The sequence below is a fragment of the Tetrao urogallus genome (assembly GCF_951394365.1).
Source record: "Tetrao urogallus genome assembly, chromosome: 21".
Classification (NCBI taxonomy): Eukaryota; Metazoa; Chordata; class Aves; order Galliformes; family Phasianidae; genus Tetrao; species Tetrao urogallus.
In genome coordinates, this window is record NC_136834.1 from 3,421,773 (window position 1) to 3,443,895 (window position 22,123).

At 45.5% G+C, this 22,123-nt stretch overlaps 1 protein-coding gene across 1 annotated transcript; it reads right to left on the reverse strand.

The window, feature by feature from the left end:
• Window positions 1-169: 169 nt before the first annotated feature.
• On the reverse strand, window positions 170-19,238 carry PIK3CD (phosphatidylinositol-4,5-bisphosphate 3-kinase catalytic subunit delta; the record flags this gene model as incomplete). Its single annotated transcript, XM_079545625.1, has 22 exons — window positions 170-307; window positions 868-1,000; window positions 1,668-1,813; window positions 2,959-3,082; window positions 3,500-3,667; window positions 4,685-4,763; window positions 5,352-5,461; window positions 5,701-5,879; window positions 6,729-6,828; window positions 7,536-7,679; window positions 7,846-7,967; window positions 8,470-8,637; window positions 8,838-8,897; window positions 9,767-9,897; window positions 10,294-10,390; window positions 13,589-13,810; window positions 14,819-14,908; window positions 15,227-15,376; window positions 16,013-16,192; window positions 16,831-17,060; window positions 17,513-17,741; window positions 19,098-19,238. The coding sequence occupies 22 exons, from the start codon at window positions 19,236-19,238 to the stop codon at window positions 170-172; spliced, it is 3,141 nt and encodes a 1,046-aa protein (XP_079401751.1).
• Window positions 19,239-22,123: the final 2,885 nt, after the last annotated feature.

The window sequence follows — 22,123 nt, forward strand, 5'->3', positions numbered from 1 at the left end:
TCCAACTTTCAGTTAGGCAGAAAGATGTGATCTCTGGAACCACAGGTGAGGGATCTTAAACACGGCAACATTCATCAGTCTTCTAAAACCAGTCTACAGTCATTGGATTCAGTGCAAGTGGTTGTACATTCTCTTGGAGCAAGTGTGCACGCTGACTGACTCCATCCCTCTACTGTCTGTTATCTTTGGATACATTGTGTGCCAGCCAGTTCACTTTGGTTTTCCAGCTCTCTCGCAGGGCTTCATTAAACTTGAGTCTGAAGTGTTTCAGTGCCTCTTCATCCGTTTTACCAAGAGCCAGGGAATCCTGAGGGTAAGAGGCAGAATTCAGTATAGCCTCACTTGAAGTACACCTGAACAAGTCACTGCTAAACTACCAAAATATTGACTTGAAATTATGTATTGAAAAGGATACTAAATAGGAGACAAATAGCGGTTAATTGTTTTAAACAGTTACTGAAGTTGCACAAGATTTTTCATTGCAATACATCTGTCCTACTTGTCATTTAGGAGTAAGGAAGCATTAGGTTTCCTGGTGCCCTTGTTCAAAGCTACTCTCTTTCAGATGGACAGAGCTAGGTTATTAAATTTAAGGATGCAAGCTGGGAAAAGGAGTCCGTGCTCAACCAAAGAGCTGCATCCTTTCCTGCAAGGTGGTTCTACAACATGCTTTATTACCTCTGCAATGAAGAATCTGATGGATTTCTTCCCTAAGCACCAGTACCTGCCATTTCTGACATCCTACATGGGAGCCATGCACATTACTCGTCTTTCACTGTTCAGAAAGTTGAAGAACTTTCCACCTTCTTCTCCCTGCACTACACAACCAGGTAGTAAGTTTCAGCCACTTGGTTCTGCTTTTCTTACCTTCAGGTACTGGATGTCCTTAGAGCAGCTGAGCTCTGGCAGGCCAGCAGCTTTCATCAGTGCAAACAGGTGCAGGAAGAGAGGACCATGGCGCCTCAGAATCATGTAGGCCTTTTCACAATAACCCCTGAATCTGTTGAGAAAGGAAGATGAGGCAAATAACTGAAGGCTGCAACACTGACTAATATCTTGCTTTATAAAATAGTGAGGCTTTTCACTTGCTCCAAAACACAATCATTTATTTGTTTTACTTTGTATATGTTGAAATGGACTAACTAATGTTTTTAAGTTATCCAGTTATTCCATTTCACAAGAGCTAATGGAATACATGACAATTGGACTGTCGAGTCTAGGGATCTCCACAGCCACTAATTTGAAGCTGTAGTTCCAAGAATGTGGACAAGGGACACTACAAGAGGCACAGGCACAAGTGCTGCATTCTCTCTCTTTTGGCTTTCTGCTGCATAACGAGTTCTGACAACTCCAGCATAAGGAGTTGGACTCCACACAGCATCAGTCCTTTGTAAAAGCCTTCTATACCCCAAATATTGAGCATCAGAAGGCAATAGTATACAGAATTATGGAAGACTACAGAGGGGTTTTGTTACCACAAGCAAGAGTATAACAAATGCTTCCAAAATGAATAAGGAGCACTTTATGTTCATTTTATACTAACTTCTGTATTCCAGAATTGTTGTTATGCTGCTTTGTAGGCAGCTCTAATGGTGGAAATAGTGGAATTAACTTCAGAGAACTCAGACCTTAAAAATCTTACATCAGATTGAACTGCTAACCCTTACCTTTCAAACTTCTCACTGTTGTTTGTTTTTCCTTGCTGGATGACGTGCACAAAATCATAGGTTAAGATGAAAGGAACTCGTTCTCTATTAATACCAAATTTGGTCTTGAAGTTCCCCAGAAAGTGACCAAAATCAATATGGAACAACTGGAAAAAAGGAAGAAGAAATTGGTTTCAGAATAGTACTGCTCCTCCCAGTTACTGCATTCAAAAGATACGGACCATAGCATTTTGGGAGGGAGAAAACTGTCCTGTCCCCTGGCACTCGTTGGGAGGAGTGGCAATGTTTACTTGCCAAAATATTCTCTACTGTAATTGAGAGGTACCTGCCTCTTCAGGACTTGGTATAGCTGAAAAAAAAAAGTGTTTTTTTTAATGCTGTCTTATCCTACCAGTGCAGTCTGGAGTCCCAGACAGCACGTGAAAATAAGATCTGTTTTGAAGTTGCTACCAAACGTTACTTCTTCAGGTAGAGCTTCCCCCCCCAAAAAACAAGCAAACAACTATAAAGCAAGTGAAGCATTCTCATCGCCAGGACAATGATGGGAAGGAAGGTCACAGCACAGTCATGTACCTTTTGCAGAGCTGCTGTAAAATCCAAAACATACAAACCCCGAGCCTGCATACAGCAGAGCACCAGCTCCCCCAGGTGGACAAATCACTGAGCATCCCTGCTCTGAAGAAAGCTGCAGAGGCTTCTTCTCCAGCACTGTTTTTTATGTTGTCAGAAGAGGCAATCCTCCATAAGGGCTGCTGCTAACCGTAGCCCAGGAAGGGAGGTTACTGTCTTGTTAGTGAATGACACAGTGGCTCTGCAGTCCTTGCAGTACCAGTGTGAAATTATAGCCATACTGATCACATGCAATCATTTTTAAGTCTTTTTCCTAGGAAAGCTATAAAAATCTTGGACAAGTAACTGAGGTTCTTACCTTGCAACTACAAGCAATCTAATTCTGCTGAAGCCAAGTAAGTCTTCAGCCTGTTAAGTATAGTGCTCAGGTTTGTACCTGCAAGTGATTTTAGGTCTGAGGCTGTAATTTCAAAATTAACAGCAGCCAGACAAGAGATTACTTTGACAGTTGGTAGCAGTGACATTCAGAGAAGAATATTCAAATTCTGAAGCTGTATTTACCCTCTCCATGATGGAAGCTATTAAGAATATTTGTCCAAGTCTGCCTCTGCTGGAAGCTGCATCCCTTAGCAGTAGAATTGCACTGGGATATTTCCAACTATTGCTGAGCAGCTTTCATGCACCTCTCCCAGTATTCAACAGCAGCACTCCAGCCCCATACCTGGCCAGTTTCACGGATCATGATGTTATCGCTGTGCCGGTCGCCGATCCCCAGCACATAGGTTGCCACGCAGTACCCCGCACAGGAAAGAGTGAACTCCTCTATAGCTTGTTCTAAAGCATCACTAAAGAAAAAAGGATGAAAAGGGAGTTTTGCTTTGAACACCAGTGCTTCACAGCTGGGAAGGCTGTTTTTAAAGATCTCTCCCACCCTTGAGACCTGCAGAAGGTAAGAATTACATGCCTGAATCACTTTCTATAGCATTTTCCAGTCATCTGCTATACAAGAAGCAGCTGGAGTAAAAACTATCCATAATTAGAGAGGTCATGGTTATAATTCTGCCCCCAATCTCAACTCAACTAGCTCAGTATTAACTCAGAGCCCTCTTACTCTGCTAGGTTGCAGAGCTGCCAGAGATCTCACAGGACAGGTTGGAAACATGCATTACTGAAGGAAAAGATTGAGGAAAGCAGAAAAGAAGTTTGTCTTTCACTGGAAGGAAGTAGCAAAGCAGCACTGAGTAAAAGCTAAATCCACATACCCTGGGTTCTTGGATTTCAGCCAGTTTAGCAGTGCATCCTTGTTGAAGGCTGCAGTGGCAGCCATGTTGCTCTTGTTCAGCTGGATGTTAGCGATGGTATCAGAATGCATGACTACTTCTATCAGCCCAGTCTTGTCTCCTGTGGAGAGGCAGCCATAAGGAGTCATCCTGCAGAGACGAAAGAAACCCTTCTGCTGAAATAGTGCCTGTAAGTGAGCTGTCTCGATTTTCCCTTGTCTGCCACATCAAGAGCAAATTGGTAGAGAAGAACTGTCCTTTTGGCCTAAGCTTCAAATGGGAACCAAGGAAAATCCTGCAGTTCAGTTCTTCAGTGTTTTGAGACAGAAGATGGAACCGCATCACTGAACACCCAACCACCTTCACCTCCTGCGCTTCAGAAGCATGAAGGGCAGTTGGGATGCACAGGAGACAGAGGATCTTCCATCTGGCAGCTTGTCTAAGCCAGCTATCAAGCACCGATTTATTCTTCACATGGACAAAAATGCAGCATAACTATGGCTTAACAGGAAATCAGTGAAAGAGTCAGAGAGAGTGGTGAGGTGCTGGAACAGCTGCCCAGAGAGGCCATGGATGCTCTGTCCCTGGAAATGTTCAAGGCCAGCTGGGCAGCCTGGTCTGGTATTAAATGTGGAGGTTGGTGGCTCTGCATGTGGCAAGGGGGGGGGTGGGAGATTCATGATCCTTGAGGTCCCTTCCAACCCTGGCCATTCTGTGATTCTGTGAGTCTGATTTAAGCCCAATACAACTTATATCCCAACTTAACAGTTGTGCAGCCCTGGCTCTAGTACCAGCCATGTAACAGTACACATCACCAACTTCTGCTTGCTGCCAGTGAATTTCCACAGCCTCTGCTGCTGGACTGTATTTTAGTTTTGTCCTCCATACTTCATCCTTCCCTAAACCATGCTGTGTGGAAGCAGCTGCAGAGTTCTATCTTAAACTGCCTGCATCCCTTCTCCCTCACAGTGCATTTAGTTGGGAATTTCCAGTGTCCCAACTCTTCCTCCTCCCTTCTTCACTGCATTTCTACCCCTCAGCACCTTCAAACCTGACTATCTCAGAATACTGGACGGACCTGGCAGAGACAAAAGCAGCTTGCAAGCAAAACAGCTGTACTCACATGATCTATCACTGCAGCCAGACATCTGTAGGCACATTACTCACCTCAGGTCCAGGCCCTCCTGCTTCCACAGGACATCCATCAGCTGGATCATCTGCAGAGTCAGCATGTCCTGACGAAGATCTGTGCAGTGTTACAAAGGAAGAAAGGTTCTTTAAGTACCTCCCTATTTTCCCCTCCTGTTCTCTTGCATGCTAAACTTGTTCTGCCCTTGCAGCACGATGCTAGAAGGGCCTTTGCCACCTCTGTCTTGCAAGCAAAGAATGTTTTCACAGCTGAATAGTTCAGCACCAGTGTAAAGTCACTGCTACTCCTGTCTGAGTTGATCTATCTAATGGAGATAAATGCTGCTTCACTTTGCCACAGCTCTTACCACAGCAGGCAGTGTAGCATTTCCCTAGAAATAATCTCTGGCCACAACAGGAGCAGTACCAACAGCAGCCCTACAAGGCCCTCACAGTGGGTTCCTTTTCACTGTGTGTGGGAGTATCCAGTTCTCAGTAACTGGTACAGCTGTGTTAAAATATTTTACTGAAGGTGGCAGCAAGTAAAATGCAGACCAGTATTTACTACACCTCCAGCTTTCTGTCAAACATCTCCAACACACTGACAGTGCTTGCTGACACGACATCTTAAAGGTCCATGCTTAGGCCCATTCATCAGAATAAATACTTGAGATTACTCCTAGAAAGTGTATCATTAAAGACTTACCATCTCCATTTTTAAAAATGATACCCACTCCACCTCCACCTGTCTCTTCATTATTAAAAACAATCCATAAGGGCTTCATTTTGGAATCCATAAATGTGCACTGATCCACACTACGGGAAACAAAAATACTATCAGTGTTTCTACCTATTAGAAATGTTTGCATCTAAGCTACAATTTCAACAGCATCCAGAATTGCTAACGGACAGAGAAAACATTAAATTGGGAAGTCTAAGAGCTGAGAACCAACTGCCATGAGAAAAGAGGGCCTCAGAGTAACCAGAAACCTGGCTCTACTGCTGAGCAAAACCTGCAGCACAGAAGGAGGAAGAGATGCAGCTGTATTACTTACCAAACTTCAGTGAGGATAATGCTGGGGTTCAGAGGGGACTGGAGGTGGGAAAGTGCTTCGAGGTAAGTTTCCTGCTTCATGCACACATGCATCATCTCCTTGGCTTGAGGCTTGGTGGCCTTCGGAGAACTCAATTTAACAAACTCATTCAGAGCTTTCATCTTGCTGAGTGCTTCTCCCTGCAAAGAAATGGATGAATAGAGTAGGGTTAACAAATAGGAAATGCCTGAAGAAAATGCAAGAATTAGAAAAATCCACTGTGAAATGCAGGAATTGCTTGTATCTCTTATTTACTCCTCAACGTGTGGCAATTTCATGAATTGCAACAGAACAAATTTAAACTTCCTGCTTTAGAGAGGTTCATAATCAGTTGTGGGTATTTTGCTGGACACAAATGCACTGCAAGGTAATGATTACAGTCCTAAAGACCAGGAATAATGAACAGTGTCAAGCACCAGAGGGAGATGTGAGTTGCACTGGCTACAAGCGTAAGGATGAGTTCTATAGCCCCTGCCCTATGGAGTTCTGGTTATCCCAAAGCACCACTCTGTCCTAAAAACAGGCACAGCATTAGTTTGTGGGCACATCTTAGCTCTGACTTCGCATATGCAGTCCCCCACGTCTGAAATAGCTACTGTGATCCTGACAAATAAAGGGTTAGTCAGTAATGAACAAGATTACCTCCACATGGCAACTGAAAGAAAGAATGCACTGCTCCAAATCAGGCAGTGAATTGTAATGATATCCTACTAAATGGCAATTCGTTCAACTCATCTAATAACAGCAGTCTGAGCATTTCAAGCCATCCTAGACAAATCTGGCAGTTTGGGACATGTGGGGGTGAGTAAGAGATGAGCGAAGTCACACATGATGGGGAACTCCAGGCTCTTAATAGGATATGCCAAAAACAATATAGCAGCTGCAAGGCTCCTTCCGTATTACTGATAACATGAAATAGAAAAATCAAAGAGCTGAGAACCAGCTCCAAGCAACAGGGATGACAACTTATAGATAAAAGCAATTCTTACCTGTTTCATCAAAACCTTCATATGGTGGGTGCTGCCTCTGCAGTATGCTTCCAGGATCAAGCCAAACCTCAAGGCAACTGCAGGGACGTGCATTTCTGACCTAGAGGAAGGAGGGAGGTTGAAGCAAACCTGAGTACCACAGCAAGTGCCTAACTCTCCCATTCACGCCAGCACAAAGCATGTATGTGTGTGTGGGGGGGGGGCTGTAGGAGATGTTAGCTGCTGTTTAGATTCTATGCATCTAGAAGAGAGGGGAAAAAAAAAGAAAAAAAAACAACACCCACCCCAGAAGGTGCTATAGGAAAAAGACTTCTTGAAGTTGTGAGACATCTTTGTCATTAAAATGCTAACCACTTAATTGAGAAGATTAAGGAGTAAGGATGATTCTGAGCCTGTGGCTTGGAACTGGCAAGTGGCTAGGGATGTCCAAAGTAATTTTCTACTCTGGGTATATAGATAAAAGTTCCAAAAACAACCTAAATCCAACCAACACAACTCCCCTCTCTGCCACCTCTCTGTTCTGGGAAGAACAAAAACAAACAAACAATCAAAAACCAATCAACCAAAACAATGCTGTGTTATTCAGTCTTTCAAATAGCAAACAGCAGCTCCTGGGGTTTGGTAACCATGTCAGCAAAGTCCCATCAATGCTCTGGTGAAAGATGCCAGCCAACTGCCCTTAGATAAATACCTTGGCATCCACGTGTGCCAAAGTGCTTGCTATCTCATTTCACAGTGCAGTGAGGAATCCAGTGAACCCTGGTCTCATTTGACTATTAAGCATTAGCCCAAAACATCTGCTCTTACCTGAGGTGCCAGAACAAGAAGTGGCCGATCTTACGGTTGGATAGAGCCCTGTCCAGCAGGAACTTGGTTAATTCACAGTCTAAGTAGGATTCATACTTGAGCACCTGGACAAGCTGCAGCAGATATTGGAACAATTCATGATCTCTGTGGACAGAGGGGAAAAATAAAAAGATAACCTCATCTGCACTGCAAGGACTGTGCTTACAAGAACAGCACAGAGAAGGCTGTCAGCCTCATTCACAGTCCTCCTCCGCAGCCCTGAGCATACACAGAAAGGGGCTTCTGCAAATCCCTTGTGATGAACACTTACGTCAGCTTCTTTAATGAGTTGATAGCAAAGGAGCCAACATAACGGTCAGGGAAGCTAAAATCCAACAGCTCCAAGGCATTCAGGACAGGCAACTCTGGCCAGGTCTGAAGCAGGGAAATCATCTGTAATTAAGAAGAAAAAGGAAAAATTAAGACTGATCAAAAGTTCTACCGCTGGAAGAACAGATCCTTTGCATGGTGAGAAACTATCCTGTCACTACAGGTGCCTCAGAGTCAGTTTGCAGACATCATGTCAAACACCAGTCTGTGGAAAAAGCACTGTTCTGTAGCATAACAGTGTAGACTGGAAGGGGACTTTCAGAGGTTCCTGTTAAAGCTCTGGCAGTGAGTACAGATGGACACTGCCCCTAACTGACAAGCAGTGGGGCTGAGACAGCACACAGAGCCAAACCTCAGCTTGACTGGGTGCCACTCAGCATACAAAGGTGTTCAACAGCAACTGGGAGAGAATGGAAAATTTTGCTAAGCCCAATGATGCCAAACCCACCTGCACAGGGGCACTGCCAACCATCTCTGGTTAGGCTGGCCTTTCAGACATAACAGGGGTATAAACACAGAAAAATTCATTAAAGATGTGCCCTGCTGCCAACTCCAGCATCCTCACCTGGGCCACATCTTCATGCTTGTTCCATTTGGTGATGGTAAGGAGCTTTGCCAAAGCTTGTGGGTATTGGTCACGGATATCATATCTCATCTTCCACACCAGATCTTTCTCATGCTCATAGAGCTCAGTGTGGCTCCTCCGCTCCAATATTTCCTTCAGTTGCAGCTTCTGCTCATGGGAATCACAGCAAAGAGCATACAGAGGGCTCAGCCTCAACCCAAAGGCCTTGCTCAGCCCAGAGAGATGCAGTAAGACTGGGGTATAGTGAAAAATGCTGGCTGGGGGTAAGATGGAGATATGACTTAATCTAGGAAGCCAGGCTTGCACACAGCCTGCACACAGCAGCAAAGCTGATGCCAAAGACTCACCTCCTCTGGATCTTCTGGTGCAGAGCGGGGTTGTTCTCCATTCCTCCCCAACTCCAGCAGCTGGAACACAAATATAGACTCTGAGAAAGGCTCCTCATTTCCTGTGTACTTCCAGCCTGCTATCATTTCAGGCATTCACGCTGCACTAGAGACTCGCCACATCTGAAGATGGGAACTGCACCTCTCACAGCCCTGATGTAGGAAGTAAAGGGAAAACCCAACTGCACATGATGCCCCTTTCCCCAGCAGTGATGAGAATCAAAGTCCTTCCTCCCAAGAAAAGCACATCTGCACACCCACATGGACCATGCACGGAGTGCTGGCTCTCTAAGCTGCAGGTTAACAGGAACCACTCCAGGTTCCTACAACCAGCGTGTGCTTTCCAAACAGCCAGCACTGCCCAAGGAACCTTGCATGCTAGCAATCTGTTATAGCTGCTAAGCCAGAAGATGCATCATGGATGAGTCCCTGGCAGAGCACATCTCCTTCCTTTCCTGCAATGGGTTCATTTCTTCTTCCACTTCAGAAGTGTGGCCAGCTGTAGTGACAGATGGAAAATTCTCATACCACACAGCACGTTATCATCCTGTGCTGAAAGGCAGGGAGCTCTCTCTTTTCACTCATCTTCCCCTTATTTCCTTTCCATTCTATAGAGCCCAGTGCTGCCTGCAGTTTAAAGGCAGCTCAGTTAAATCCATTTGCAAACAAATGCCCATGGATGAGAGCAGTCTTACTTTAGGAATTCAGAGCATGCAAAACCATTCATTCAAAGATCCATTACTAGTTAACAGAAAAGGCCATTTTTTCTATTTTCTATCCATTAATCAAGTTTGTTTGTATCTGGTCTCTGCAGACAGTTGCCCAAAAGTGTGTGCTCCTGCACTAAAAAGCTCATGTTTGAGTCTCAAGAAAACATCTGTGTTCCCTACCTGCTCAAATGATGGATAATACACAGGATGCGATGCAATGTTGGGGAAGCAGATGACTAAAGCTGCTGCACTTTCTGTGTTGGGGTTGCACTGCACCGTGCCCATGGGGTTCAGAAGTTCACCTTTCTCATCTGAAAAGCAAAGCACATAAATCCATCAATCCTATCTGTTGAGGCTTTGGTCCAGAAAGCAGAGCATAAGACTGCTTCCAGCTCTGTCACTGGTCAGAACAGGAAGCAGATCACTTCATTTTCCCAATCTCTCAAAGCACTGAAGTATACATGGCATCTTTGGGACTGCAGCAGCCTCTTGAGTCACGTGTGCAATGCCAAGTAAAACAAGGCCTTCACCTTGGCATGGCTATAATACAGAGCTGTAAAGGTACTGGGACTGCTAGCACAGAGTTAATGCAGCACCAGCATGCCACTCCTGCAACCTACTGGACAGCAATGGAGAATGCAGGGCAGATCCCATCTTTGTGGCAGAAGCTAGAGACAGAAACACAGCAGCATTAGCTCCTGACATACCTGGGAAGGATGACCACATGTGCAAGCAGCACTCCCCTGTTTTCAGCTGGTCCTTGTAATCAAAGAGCATGACATTCACCCAGGCAATGGGGCAATCCTGGAAAGCAGAGAGAAAAGCTTCTGTGAGTGCTGTATTTGGAACATTGAGGGAAGGAAAGAGCAGCAAAAGAATAGGAGACATCCCTATACAAAGCAAATCCCTCACAATAGCCATGACTAAAAAGTTATATTATCTCCTTAATTTCTTCCAAGTCTGCAAATTGCTATACAGAGCACAGCAGGTGGGTAACTTTCCATTCGAGAGCATCTAGGCACCCCCTCAAAGAGATGCTGGAAAGAACTCACCCCCCCAAGCAGCCATGCCTGCTGCCAACCTCTGACATTCTAAAACATATCCTGAGTACAGGATAGCACCGAATTCAGATACTTACTAAATTCTAGTGGTTGAATGGCACCAAACACTCCCTACAAACGTCTGAAGCTTCATCACCCAATATTTTGCAAGCTGAAGATTCTCTAAGTTTCCAATATAGCTTTAAATTTTATATTCAATGATATTTGAAGGAGCCACATCTTATATCCTTTATGTATTTCAAGGCTTGAGGGGAGAGAGAAGAGCCTCAATTTTGAAATAGGAAAGTGAGTTAACATGTCCTCAGAACACCAGATAGAGAATGCAGACTATATCTGATAACAGGAAGAGAAAATGTTGGCTCCTTTTGTGCAATAATGAACTCTACCTACCTACAGATGACAAACTTTATGCTGTCAATCCCAACCCAACCCTTTCACCCTCCTCCCAACAAGAAGAAACAAAACAACACCACCAGCACCCCACCAAAATCACCCAACTGAACAAACAAAAAAAGCAACACCCAAAAGCCCAACCCAGTCACACAAGCCTCATTTGGGAGGTGCAGGACTCCAGCAAGTAAAGTGACTGGGACATGGCCAAGAAAGAGAAACCATCTCCCTGCCACCAGAGCAAACAGACCAGAGCAAACAGACGTGTTCCACAAGTGACCTAAGATTTCCTGTGCTCAGGTTCCTCAAATGGAACAGTTTACTTCATGCAACAGTTCAGCAAAACCAGCATTTCACTTGGCTGCTCAGAAAACAAGGCTTGAGTGTACATCAGCACAGAAACTGACTTGCAAAGAGACTGCGAGACCAAACTGTAGTGAGACACACACAAACTGTGTAACATTTGAAGGGATTCACATGGAGGCATCTTGTTCCACTGAGATATGCTAGAGAATACATCAGGCTTTCCCAGAAGGTGCACCAACCTTGGTGGAGTTATGCTGTGTCAGCATTTCTCCCTAATGAAACAAAATGAATCGCTTCCAAGCGGCCTCTCACAAACCTCTGGTGTTGACTTGATTAAACTAATCATCTTCTGTAAAATCTTATTTGAGACATCAGCTTTCAGACTGCAGGGAAAAGCTACACACACCACCACCAGCAATAACCTTGTCTAACAGACTCTGTATGACATCAAACCACAGCACAAAGCCTGCCAGAGAGCAAGGCGAGATTTTGGGTGGATAAAGTCCAGCAAAGAAACGATTCAGCATCATAAGGACAGAAATATCTCCTGCATGACTTACAGAAACACTGAAAGCCAAGCAGTGACATTAAAGCTCTGACTCATCCCAGCCAGTCGGCAGGCTCGCCTGTTTTTGTGATAATAAATGTCTTAGTCCCACCTATCTGCCCTGCACAGTCCAAACAGACCAACAACATGCATGCATTTAACCTCCGAGTACTTTAAGCAAAGCAAGCAAAAAAATGATCTAACAAAAATCAGGGCATGCTTTGACTGGAACCTCCAGTCACCAATGGTTCTAAATGAGATCTGGGCGCCCCACTCAGAGCTGCAGCCCAAACATGTGATCAGCTCCACTTCTGCAAAGCTCAGCTCCAGGAAATACCATGACTTTACAATAAAAGCTCAGCAGAAGGCACCACTTTTCCCCGTTACAGAACACATACGAACTACTCCTCTTAACAACCCAGCTAACTGAGCTGGTCTTGTTTTACCAATCAGAGCAGTAAAATTTCCTTCTGACTGCCTCAAAACTGAGAATTGCTTCTATGTGACCACAAAAATGCAGCCTGTGGATGAATGAGACATCCTGTTCAAGGCAAGCCTCCAGCAGGAACTGGAGATCTGCTATTCTTCAGTTGTTGTTTTTTTAAAAAGCAAACAAACACACAAAAAGAAAACAATAATGAAGTGAAAAGGTTGGTTCTGATCTTAGCCTCGAGATGTTACCAGTCTGAAGCCTCCAACCTGGAAACTGGTCCATGCAAATAGGACTCGTGGGTCACCTGTTGCTCCCCAGACAGTAAAGCACCGTAACCCTGAGAGCCTTTCTGATGTCAACACAGCGAGGGCTCAGCAAACTGCCAGCAGTGGAGCTGGGAGAACCAAGGCTTCATAAAATCTTCTGTTGCATTTATCAGTCCCTCATTTCTCTGCACTCTAGTAAAGTTACAATGACTAAATCCTCCATTTAAAGCATGGCAACTGTGTTTTTATGGCTGCAGAAACACTCGTTTACAGAAGAATAGACACATCTGTTGCTCACAAAGAAAACTCACATACAAAGAGCTAGAGGTATCATGCTTACTTAAGGTATAATGCTGGAAAACCAGCAATTCCATTCCACTTAGATCTTCTCTTATTGAATTACTGTTATTAATGGGTTAGACGTTTTGAAACAGAGGCAAAGTGAGAAATATCACTGCCTCTCTAATTCAGAAACTCAGCACGGGAGCAGCCAAAGTGACGGGACACTTTCCATCTGCAGTCTGCAGCACCTGAACAACAGCCTTCAAAGTCCTACATTTTTCTTTTACCTCACCTAGAGCTCTGCTGCAGCCAGTGCTTACATTACTCATGTTCTTCCCCATTCTTAGCTGTTAACTTGCTCCACAGACTTGCATAAAAGACCTTTCTAATAAAAGAGGATGTAGCATAGAGTAAAGCTTTAACCTCGACTGCAAAACAAGGAAGTTGTGGAACAGCAAAACTAACAAATGATTCCTCTTTGTGTGCGTTCTGATGTCGAGTATATTTCTTAATAGCTTTTCTGAAGAAGAAATTACAGTTAAAGCATCCTTCCCCATGGGCAGCCACTCCTCAGCTTTCTGTTCCTGCTGAGGAAGCTACTGGTGATCATTCTGTAAGCTCTTTTATTCGCAGTCATCTGAAAGCAATGGGTACTAGGCTCAGAATGGTGTCCTGTGCCCTGCAGCTCTGGCTCAACCTCACACTGGCTTTACTTACAGCTTTCTTGGACTTCTTCTTGGTGGATCGTGCTTTCTTTGCCTTCTCGATGACAGCATAGAGTGCAAAGCAGAGCCGTGCCATACGAGGGAGATCACAGATATTAATATCAAAATCCAGCCTCTGCTTCCACACTGGCTCTGAGCACACGTTCACTTCAGAGCTTGACACCATTTTGCACAGCATCTCATTGCCATGAAAGAGACCTGCCTGCACCACCAGCTGAGGGGAGAAGAAATGAGAGAATACCATGAATCCACAGGGATTTGACCTGTCTGCAAAAAACCCATGACTTAGAAGCAGAATGGGACAGAGAGTCCACTCCTGAAAACAGGATGCCCTACTCCTGTTTCTTTCCTCTGATTTACCAAGACACTAAGCCCCTCAACACCCAGTTTTACTCCACTTCAGTAAGAGTGCTGTTATCTTTTCACTTTATGTAAACTTGCAAAAGCATTGCAAAATGCTTGGGTAATTAATTGGTAATAATAATACGTGTTTCATCCTGTGAAGCCAAGCAATATAACTATTCAGAAAACCTCATCCTCTGAGCTGCTGCAAAACCTCATGAACCTGTCATGCTGCAAAAGCAAGGCAGGCACCAGGAGCTGGCCAGTGCATAAACCAAAGAGAAAAATTAGCAGCACAGGGCACCCAAACACTGGTTTGTCAGAGCAGGCCTGCAGTGCGATGCCAGCACATTTGTGTCTGCAACCTGCACTGCTCCTGCAGCCTGCCAGACTATGGTACAGCTGACAGGCCAGGCTCATCCCCAGCAGGACCTCCTCTTGCAGCACTGCTAGCTAACCCAAATCACAGGACACTCCCCAGGAAAAGCTCTCTGCATTGTGCACTGTGCTTTAACTCTAGCAGTCACAACATCTCCCATCATTCTCTTCTTAGAGCTGGATTTCCCCTCCTCCATTTTTGCAAACTTCCCTGCATCTCCACACCTCCGTCAAGCAGCATCACTGCAGAGGAGCAGCTGTTTGTTACTCACGAACTCTTGCAAGGGAATGTGTTTCTCTGCTGCTGAGCTGCTGCCTAGCAATTTCCCTTCCCCTTCTTGTTGCATTGCATCTTAGGAACTACCCACGGGCTGAATGAAGCATAATGGAGGCTCACGTGAGATCAAGCTGTCAGCCTCTGCTTTCCTCACCACAAACAGATGCAACTGGGAAAGCAAAAAAGCCAAAACACAAAACAAAAACCCAGAACTGCTGTACCTACCTTCATTCTCTCATCCGCATTGACCTTGCTGCCTTGCACTAGTTCAATGTAGAAAGACTGCTCCAAGGACCAGAGAGAACCGTAGTTTGGCTAGAAGGAGGAAAGGGTTCTGATTAGAAATAGATGCAAAGGCTTCTCAAGCCAGCAGCAGTTCTCATCACTCATCATCACATGCTTCCGATCCCAACACAAAAGAGCACTGCACTGCAGGTGAGCAGTATTCTGTCACAACTAAGGCAGGTATGTGGGGATCTGGAAGGCTGACTGGAGCCCTCAGCCCTTAAACCCTGGAGAATAACCTGCCCCGAGAGCAGTGGGGAGAACCAGCTGCCATTCCAAGACCAATGTTAGCATCTCCATCAATAAACCAGTTAACAGGCACCTGGCTCACTCACTGAGCCCTTTTACCTTTTTCTTAGGGAGTGGGGGAGGCTTCACTGCCATCTTTGGGGGGTTGGCAATACTGTTGACCTGCTCATCTCTCATAGCAATAATAGTGGATGAGTGTACCATAGTCAGGTGGGGTGTTAAGCCTCGGTGCAGGCAGCTACGAATGTACTGCAAAGAGAGGAGAGAGTCAGCGTGGATGAAACAGAGCCAGGCAGGCATGAAAAGCCGAGCAAATCAGAACTGTTGAAGCAGAAATAGGTGACAAGAAATTATGGAAAAGACACAGCAACAACCAAAATTCCATTTTAATGTACTTCCTCTTGTTTTTTTTTTTAAACCAGCATCTCCCTGGTCTCACATTGCCATAGCCAAGAATGTGACATGCCTTGCACCTGGCATTTCATCAACTGACTCAAAAGGCTGCAGTGGGGAAAACTGCTGGGGATTCAGCACCCACAGCCACACTTTGCCCTGCCAGGGGAATGCAGAGTAGGGAATTACTTGTTCAACTTTCAGAGGGCAAACCTCTAGTCCACCATGAAAACAAGAACTATAAGCTATAAAGATATTTACACCACTCTTGGCAACCCGTGACAGGCTTAGATCACTAGCTTCCAAAACCATAAGGACTTGTCAGTTGCTAGAAGTACCCCTTGCCCTAAGCAGCACCATCAGTGTGCTGCATTCCTGTAAACAGCAATGTCTCCTTGATGGAGGACATGTCTCAACCCAACCTCCCACTAAAAAGAGGTACAGACAAAGGGGAACAGACTTTCTTTTATCAGAGCAAGACAAAAGGCTCACCTGGAACTGGTACAGGGGGTAGTTCCCATAGAGATATTCATACTTCCCATTCACCTGCAGGGTGTAGTCCTCTGGGTTCTCCATTGTCTCATGGCGGAAGACAGTAGCTTGCTTCTTGACAGCGTAGCTCATTAATGTGATGGGGAACTCATTTGGGGAGATCTGGAAAGTGAAGCTCTCCTACAACCCCAACAACACAGCATGGACTGTCAAATACCAGCAAAGGGCTGAAATCAGCACAAGAAGCAGCAATAGCTCAGCTGGGAGGTAACAAGATTCCCGTTACTGACAATAAAGGGAAGGACAGTGAGGCCAAAGTATTCCTCCTCCCACCCCCGAAGCAAATAAGTAGGGATGTTTGCCAAACTTTGCTGGAATATGTTTCAGCAGTGCAAGCACAGTGCTGCAAATTAATAACTTTAAGTCCAGTATAAGCACAGCCACCAGTACATGTGGCTGGTAGTTACCGAACAATAAAATAAAATCTTCCCACTGCTATTCCACCAGCAAAACAGACAGTGGCTGAGGTCATTGTGCTCAAGCTATTCTCTCCTAGAGGTGGCTCTTGCTTCATGCCCAGGCACAACATGCAAAACTCACATTAACCAAGGGCAGCAGGCAAGAACAGGGCCCCATAGGCACCACAGATCAACGCCTGCAAGCAGTCTATGCTGAGCTGGCTTCTGGGTTTCTCTCTGATCCATAAGCAAAAAGCTTTCCATCATGTGTGCATACAGCAACTTCAGTCACCAGCTAATTGGTACCCGAGGGGAAACACAAACAAGTCAAACAATGCCACAGAAAAATTGGTGCTTTACCCCGCCAGACTGAAACTTGACGTTGACAAAAATGTTCTTGGTGGGTGTATGCATGAGTCCAGCTCCAAGGCCTTTGGCCATGGGTTCAAGCTGCAAGGGAAAGTTGTATTCCATCCAAGCTGCCCAGCTGAGCTGCTGCCGCTTTGCTGCTCTCTCCTCACAGAATTGGCACATTTTGGTGCGGAAATCATTCACCTCTGGATCCTGCACAGAGTCAAATTCGTGCAAACCTGTGTGGAGGTTAAGAAAAAAAGATGAAATAAGCACTTGTACCCCTTGGAGGATTAAGCTGGTGATAAATGACTGTGAAACAACCTTCCTAAACACATACTTAATATTTGTTAAAAAAAAAAAGTCAAGTCAGCCAAGCTGCTAGTAATTGCTCCTTTACTCTGCACAATTGCAGGGAGTAAATAACAACTGCTGTTGTGGAGTAAAGACACAATACTATGTCACCCTGTCAGAAGGAAAAACTGCCCTTCTTGCATTTCCATACACACCATTCCCTTACTACAAGCACTACAGAGAAGTCCTGCTTAAAGTCTTGCTTATTTCATCTACCGTGTCAGTGAGATTCATTGCTATTCCATAAATAATAATGCCATCTGGGACAGAGGTGCATATCACCCACGGCCAGCAGCCCTGCCACGCTCCTGGTGAGACCTGTGATGAGGGAACTGACCTTTCCCAATAAGCAGGCTGATTTGGGAGTTAATAAGCTTCTTGACTCTGTCACCTTCTCGAGCCACGAGCCGCAGGACGGGCAGGAAGGGTTGGATGTCACAAAGGCGCCGCTGCTCATCCTCCAGCTCTTGCTGTTCAGCTGTCTGGTTGATGCACGTGAAGACGTAGGCCTCGGGATCACTGAGCATATGGTAGAGTGGCTCATACTGAGCGTGCTTCCACACCACCTGGGACAGACCAACAGCACAGTGAAACTACTGCTGCGCTGCCAGAACCTCGTCTTCCTCCTGCCACCCCACAGCCTCACTCTCCACCTTCTCTCAACGTCCCTGCACCTGCAATCACAGGCAGTATTTTCAGCCAAGTCTGGCAACTCCAGCTTCTGCTGAAGATTTGGGTAATAAATCTGGCTAGATTTATTTGCAAGTGCTTTTAACCGACTTGCTTTTCTCTTCTGTGCTTGCCATTTGTTCCAAGCCCAAAAATCTCTTGACCTCCGTATTTAAATAACTCTCACCTGAATACCTGGCACTAAGCGCCTGCTGACTGAGAGCCTTGTGAAATGGAGGGAAAAGCAGGTTAAGTAATTCACCTCCAGTAACACGAAATCTGTGACAGGGCCAAGAACTTTTCCCAAGTCTTCTGAACTCCATCAAGTGCTCCCAGTGGGTGACACTTCCACACGACTACTGATATTCCACTCCTTTGTTCCCTTCCTAAGCACACGCTGTAGGAGAAGCAGCCCTGCAGCTGATGGGCCTCCAGCTGACCCAAAAAACACAGACCTGCAACTTAACAGCTGGAACCAATCAGCTCCACTTGCCTTTTTTTTATTTATTTATTTACTTATTTTTGGGCCTGAAAACTGCAGTATGAGAAAACCGGGAATAATCTGGCACTGTGCTTCTGTCCCTTGTGATCTGTGACTCATCTAGGCCAGGTTGCTGCTGCAGAAAAAACCTTCTCCAATTCTAATTGCCTTCACTCTCCCCTAACCACACTTTCTTCCCAGGGAAATAAGAAAGTATCATTTCTTTAACGCATGGTTTCGCAACAGCATTTCATTCCTCAAATTAAATTCTCTCTGTCACTTCTCAGTTTTCACTGTTCAGTTTCTGTGATGCAAGAGATGGCAGGGCTGACACACTGAACAGCCCAGCACCTTAATTTGTCTATTTGGAGCGACCTCTCTTCCTTGAGTCTGCATAGACAAGAGCACTGCTAACAAAAGATCCAGTGTTGGTGACTGGCTGGCTCAGGGAAGCAGCATCAAAAATGCTACCCAAGCCCTGTGTTGCCAGCTTGTGTCTGCACTCATCCTGCAGCCACTCAAAAACCAATTCACACCTCAGTGCCCAGTGAATAAAGCCCAACACATTGGCAGCACCATCAGAAGCCTGTTGCTGGCAGCCTCAGCAGCTAGATGTGCATTTGGTGGGTTGCAGAGGCTCTCACAAGAAGCTGTCTCAGAGCAATGTATCAGAAACCCAGCTTGCATTAAGACCCAACACAGCAGCTCACAGCTCCCAAGAACAGATTCGTTGTTGCAAGAACCTGCAGATGAGAGTGACCAAAGCTGTTACCTGTTTGATGGTGCCCAAGCTGGCATTGCAGGGCACAGAGAGATTCAAGTATATGCCTGTTGGCAGCAGAAAGTCCACCTGGATGTTTTGGTTTTCCCCCTTGGACCAGAATTCCATAGGGCAGTAAATGCCCGGGGGCATCCTGCTCACTGCTTAGCTACAACCTGCAAGAGAAGGGGAAAAAAAAGACTGCAGCTTCCAACTATGTAACACCTCCTCAGGGCACAGTGCAAACCTGCACTGGGCTTTGCACAAATACCCAAAAGGACCCAAAGAAAGGAAGGTTATCAGATCTTCCACAGCTCAGGAAAATTGGCACCTTAGTTAAACTTCCAGTCCAGCGCCTTTAAGCCACAGGAATATTCTTGCTGCTGGTTCTGAGTCTGCACGCATCATCCTTAAAACAAAACCAAATAATATTCCACTGCATAACCCACCTCTGAAAGTATAGGAAAAGTGAAATCTAAGGCCAAGGCAACCACAGCAAGTTTGTTAATTCCATCTGCATCCATTCATTTTCCACTTTCAGGTACAAACACGGATAAATGCACACATGAATGACTAAAACAGAAGGTGTTCAGCAGAAGCCCATCATATGGTTTCTCTCTTAAAGGCACATAATGTCAAAGTCAGAGGAACCCCCAGGCTCCATCCATTGTCCATGCACAAAATACTATAGCAATACAGAACCCTGTTTCCTCCAACTCTTTGCTAGTTCTACATTCATCCCTGCACATGTCCTGAGCAATTCTGTCACTTATCTTCAGCCTATGAAAGCAGTACAAAAACTGCTAACTTCACAACTTAAAACATGGCTTTGCAGCTGTCAGCTGGTGCACAAACTTAGACACCAAGCAACATGCTGCTGAGGATTTGGGTCTCCCAAATCATGAAGTTCTGCTGGCAGCTCCTCGTGAGCCAGCCCCGTGCTTCAGCATGACAAGGAGCCCAGCATCTTATCTACAGCGCCTGGGAGAACAACACTTCCCCACCAGCAGTGAGGTAAGGATTCCCAGAAATAAGAGCTATGTTTTATCTGTCCTGCTTCCTCAGCACACATGCTGTATCACACAGAGACCGGATACAGAGACCACAAAACCACCCATGTGCCTTAAAAGGGAGGGAAGTAGAAGGGGGAGGAGGCAAAGTCTACAAGTTTGAATAAAGCAAAACAAGCTTGCCTAGTCCTCTGCTCATTAACAATAAAACCAGCACATTTGTACAATATCTGCTGCCTCAGCCCAATAGTAACAAAAGCAGCAAACTGCCATCACCCTGCTGACAACCAGAGACAGAAGGCACAATAACAGCCAAAGCTGCTTCGTCCTGCTGAGGATTTCAGCCTGATGCAACATCCCATCAGACATGAAGCACCGTGCCTGAGGCTGTGGCATTACGAGGCCAAGTTCCAATCCCTCAGGACCTTGTCTTTCCAAAGAATCACACATATCTTGGGATGTAATGAGATTGGCCAACAGAAGATGAGGTGGATATTCCAAAGGAAGGCAGAGTTGCAATGAAAATCAAATCTGTGCAGAGTGTAACAGACACATGTGAAATTACCTGGTCGGCATTTAACAAGGCAGCAGCCACCATAAAACACTCTAACACATCTCCTGTAAAAAATGTATGAAGTACAACTCTGGTGTTTACAAAGTAGAACTGCTATTGAAAGAGGGAAAAAAAAAAGCAACAGGCGATCAGATCACAAAGGGAGCAGTGTTCCACAAACCTCTGTGAGGCTGCTGCCTTACACAGCCACGGAAGCTCCAACGCCTACAAGCAGATGACAGAATTACTAAACCTTGGGACTACAAAAAATACCTTTCAAGTTTATAAGAAATGAGCGGTGTGGAGCTTACAGGTGATGGGTGCAGTGTGGGAGACAGCAGGAAACTGCTTTCATTGCAGGCATCATCAACTGCAGGGGGAAGAGACCATGGGAAATTCTACGTACACACGTGTATGGCAGGTTTTTAGCACACAGTCAACACATGTAGCAGAGGTGAATCAACCCTATGTTCTCACAGATGCAGTCAATGAACCTTCTGAAGGTGTCCAAGCTCAGGCTTGGTTTTTTTGGTGGTGGTCACAGGGTAAAATACTGCACACTGTGGGGAAAGGCAAGTTATTCGAGCACTGATGGACTTACAAAAGTAAGCCACAAGTTTCCCTTAAAGAACAGACTGGGAAAATTCTCAGAGCATGTCAGCATGGCCCCAGGTGTGCAAGCAAGTCCCACCATGATGGGAGGAAGGAGCACTAGGGGTCAGAGCTAGCTGGATACCTGCACCCAAGTATCAGTCACCCAGATTAATGAGAAAAAACGTGCTGAATCTGCTTAACCTCATGGCCTAATGTAATCATTCCCAGGATGTGGATGCAACCAATAGATGCTCACGGTGGGACTGGCCTTAGCAGCCCTGCTTGCTGATAAGTATTGACAACCTGTTTATCCACCTGAGAACAAACACACATGTGGTAAAAGGTGCTAAAACACCTGCTTGTTTGCAGAGTGTAAGAGCCTGCTGTGCTGCCCCATTCAAGGCAGCAGCTCAGAGCAGAGCCAGCAGGACAGAGGACTCCCAGTCACCTTCTGCCACATCCAACTGGCTGCAGCCCTTTCCACTACAAGAACAGCTTTGCTGCCTTGCAATCATGATCCATTCCAGAGAAAGCATTCATAGAACAGATTTGACACAAAAACTCCTGTGCTCTCACATGTCAAAAAAGTGTTTCCTTTACAATTTCCATTTAGTACACTCTGAAATACACATCAGCATCCCAGCTGAGACATCTCTGCCTTCTTTCAGTTCCTGGGACAGAGCTGCACCTTCAACACAGACTTGAGTTGCAACGCAGCTCTGCCCCTGCTTCCTCCAACACACACACAAGCTAACACTTGGACCACAAACTCAGCAGGAAAAATACCAGGAGCCCTTGAGAAGGTGGAGAGAAGCATGCAAGCACTTCGTACCACCTGACGTTGAAGCTTTTCTATGCTCAGGGTTCAATTCCTCAAACCA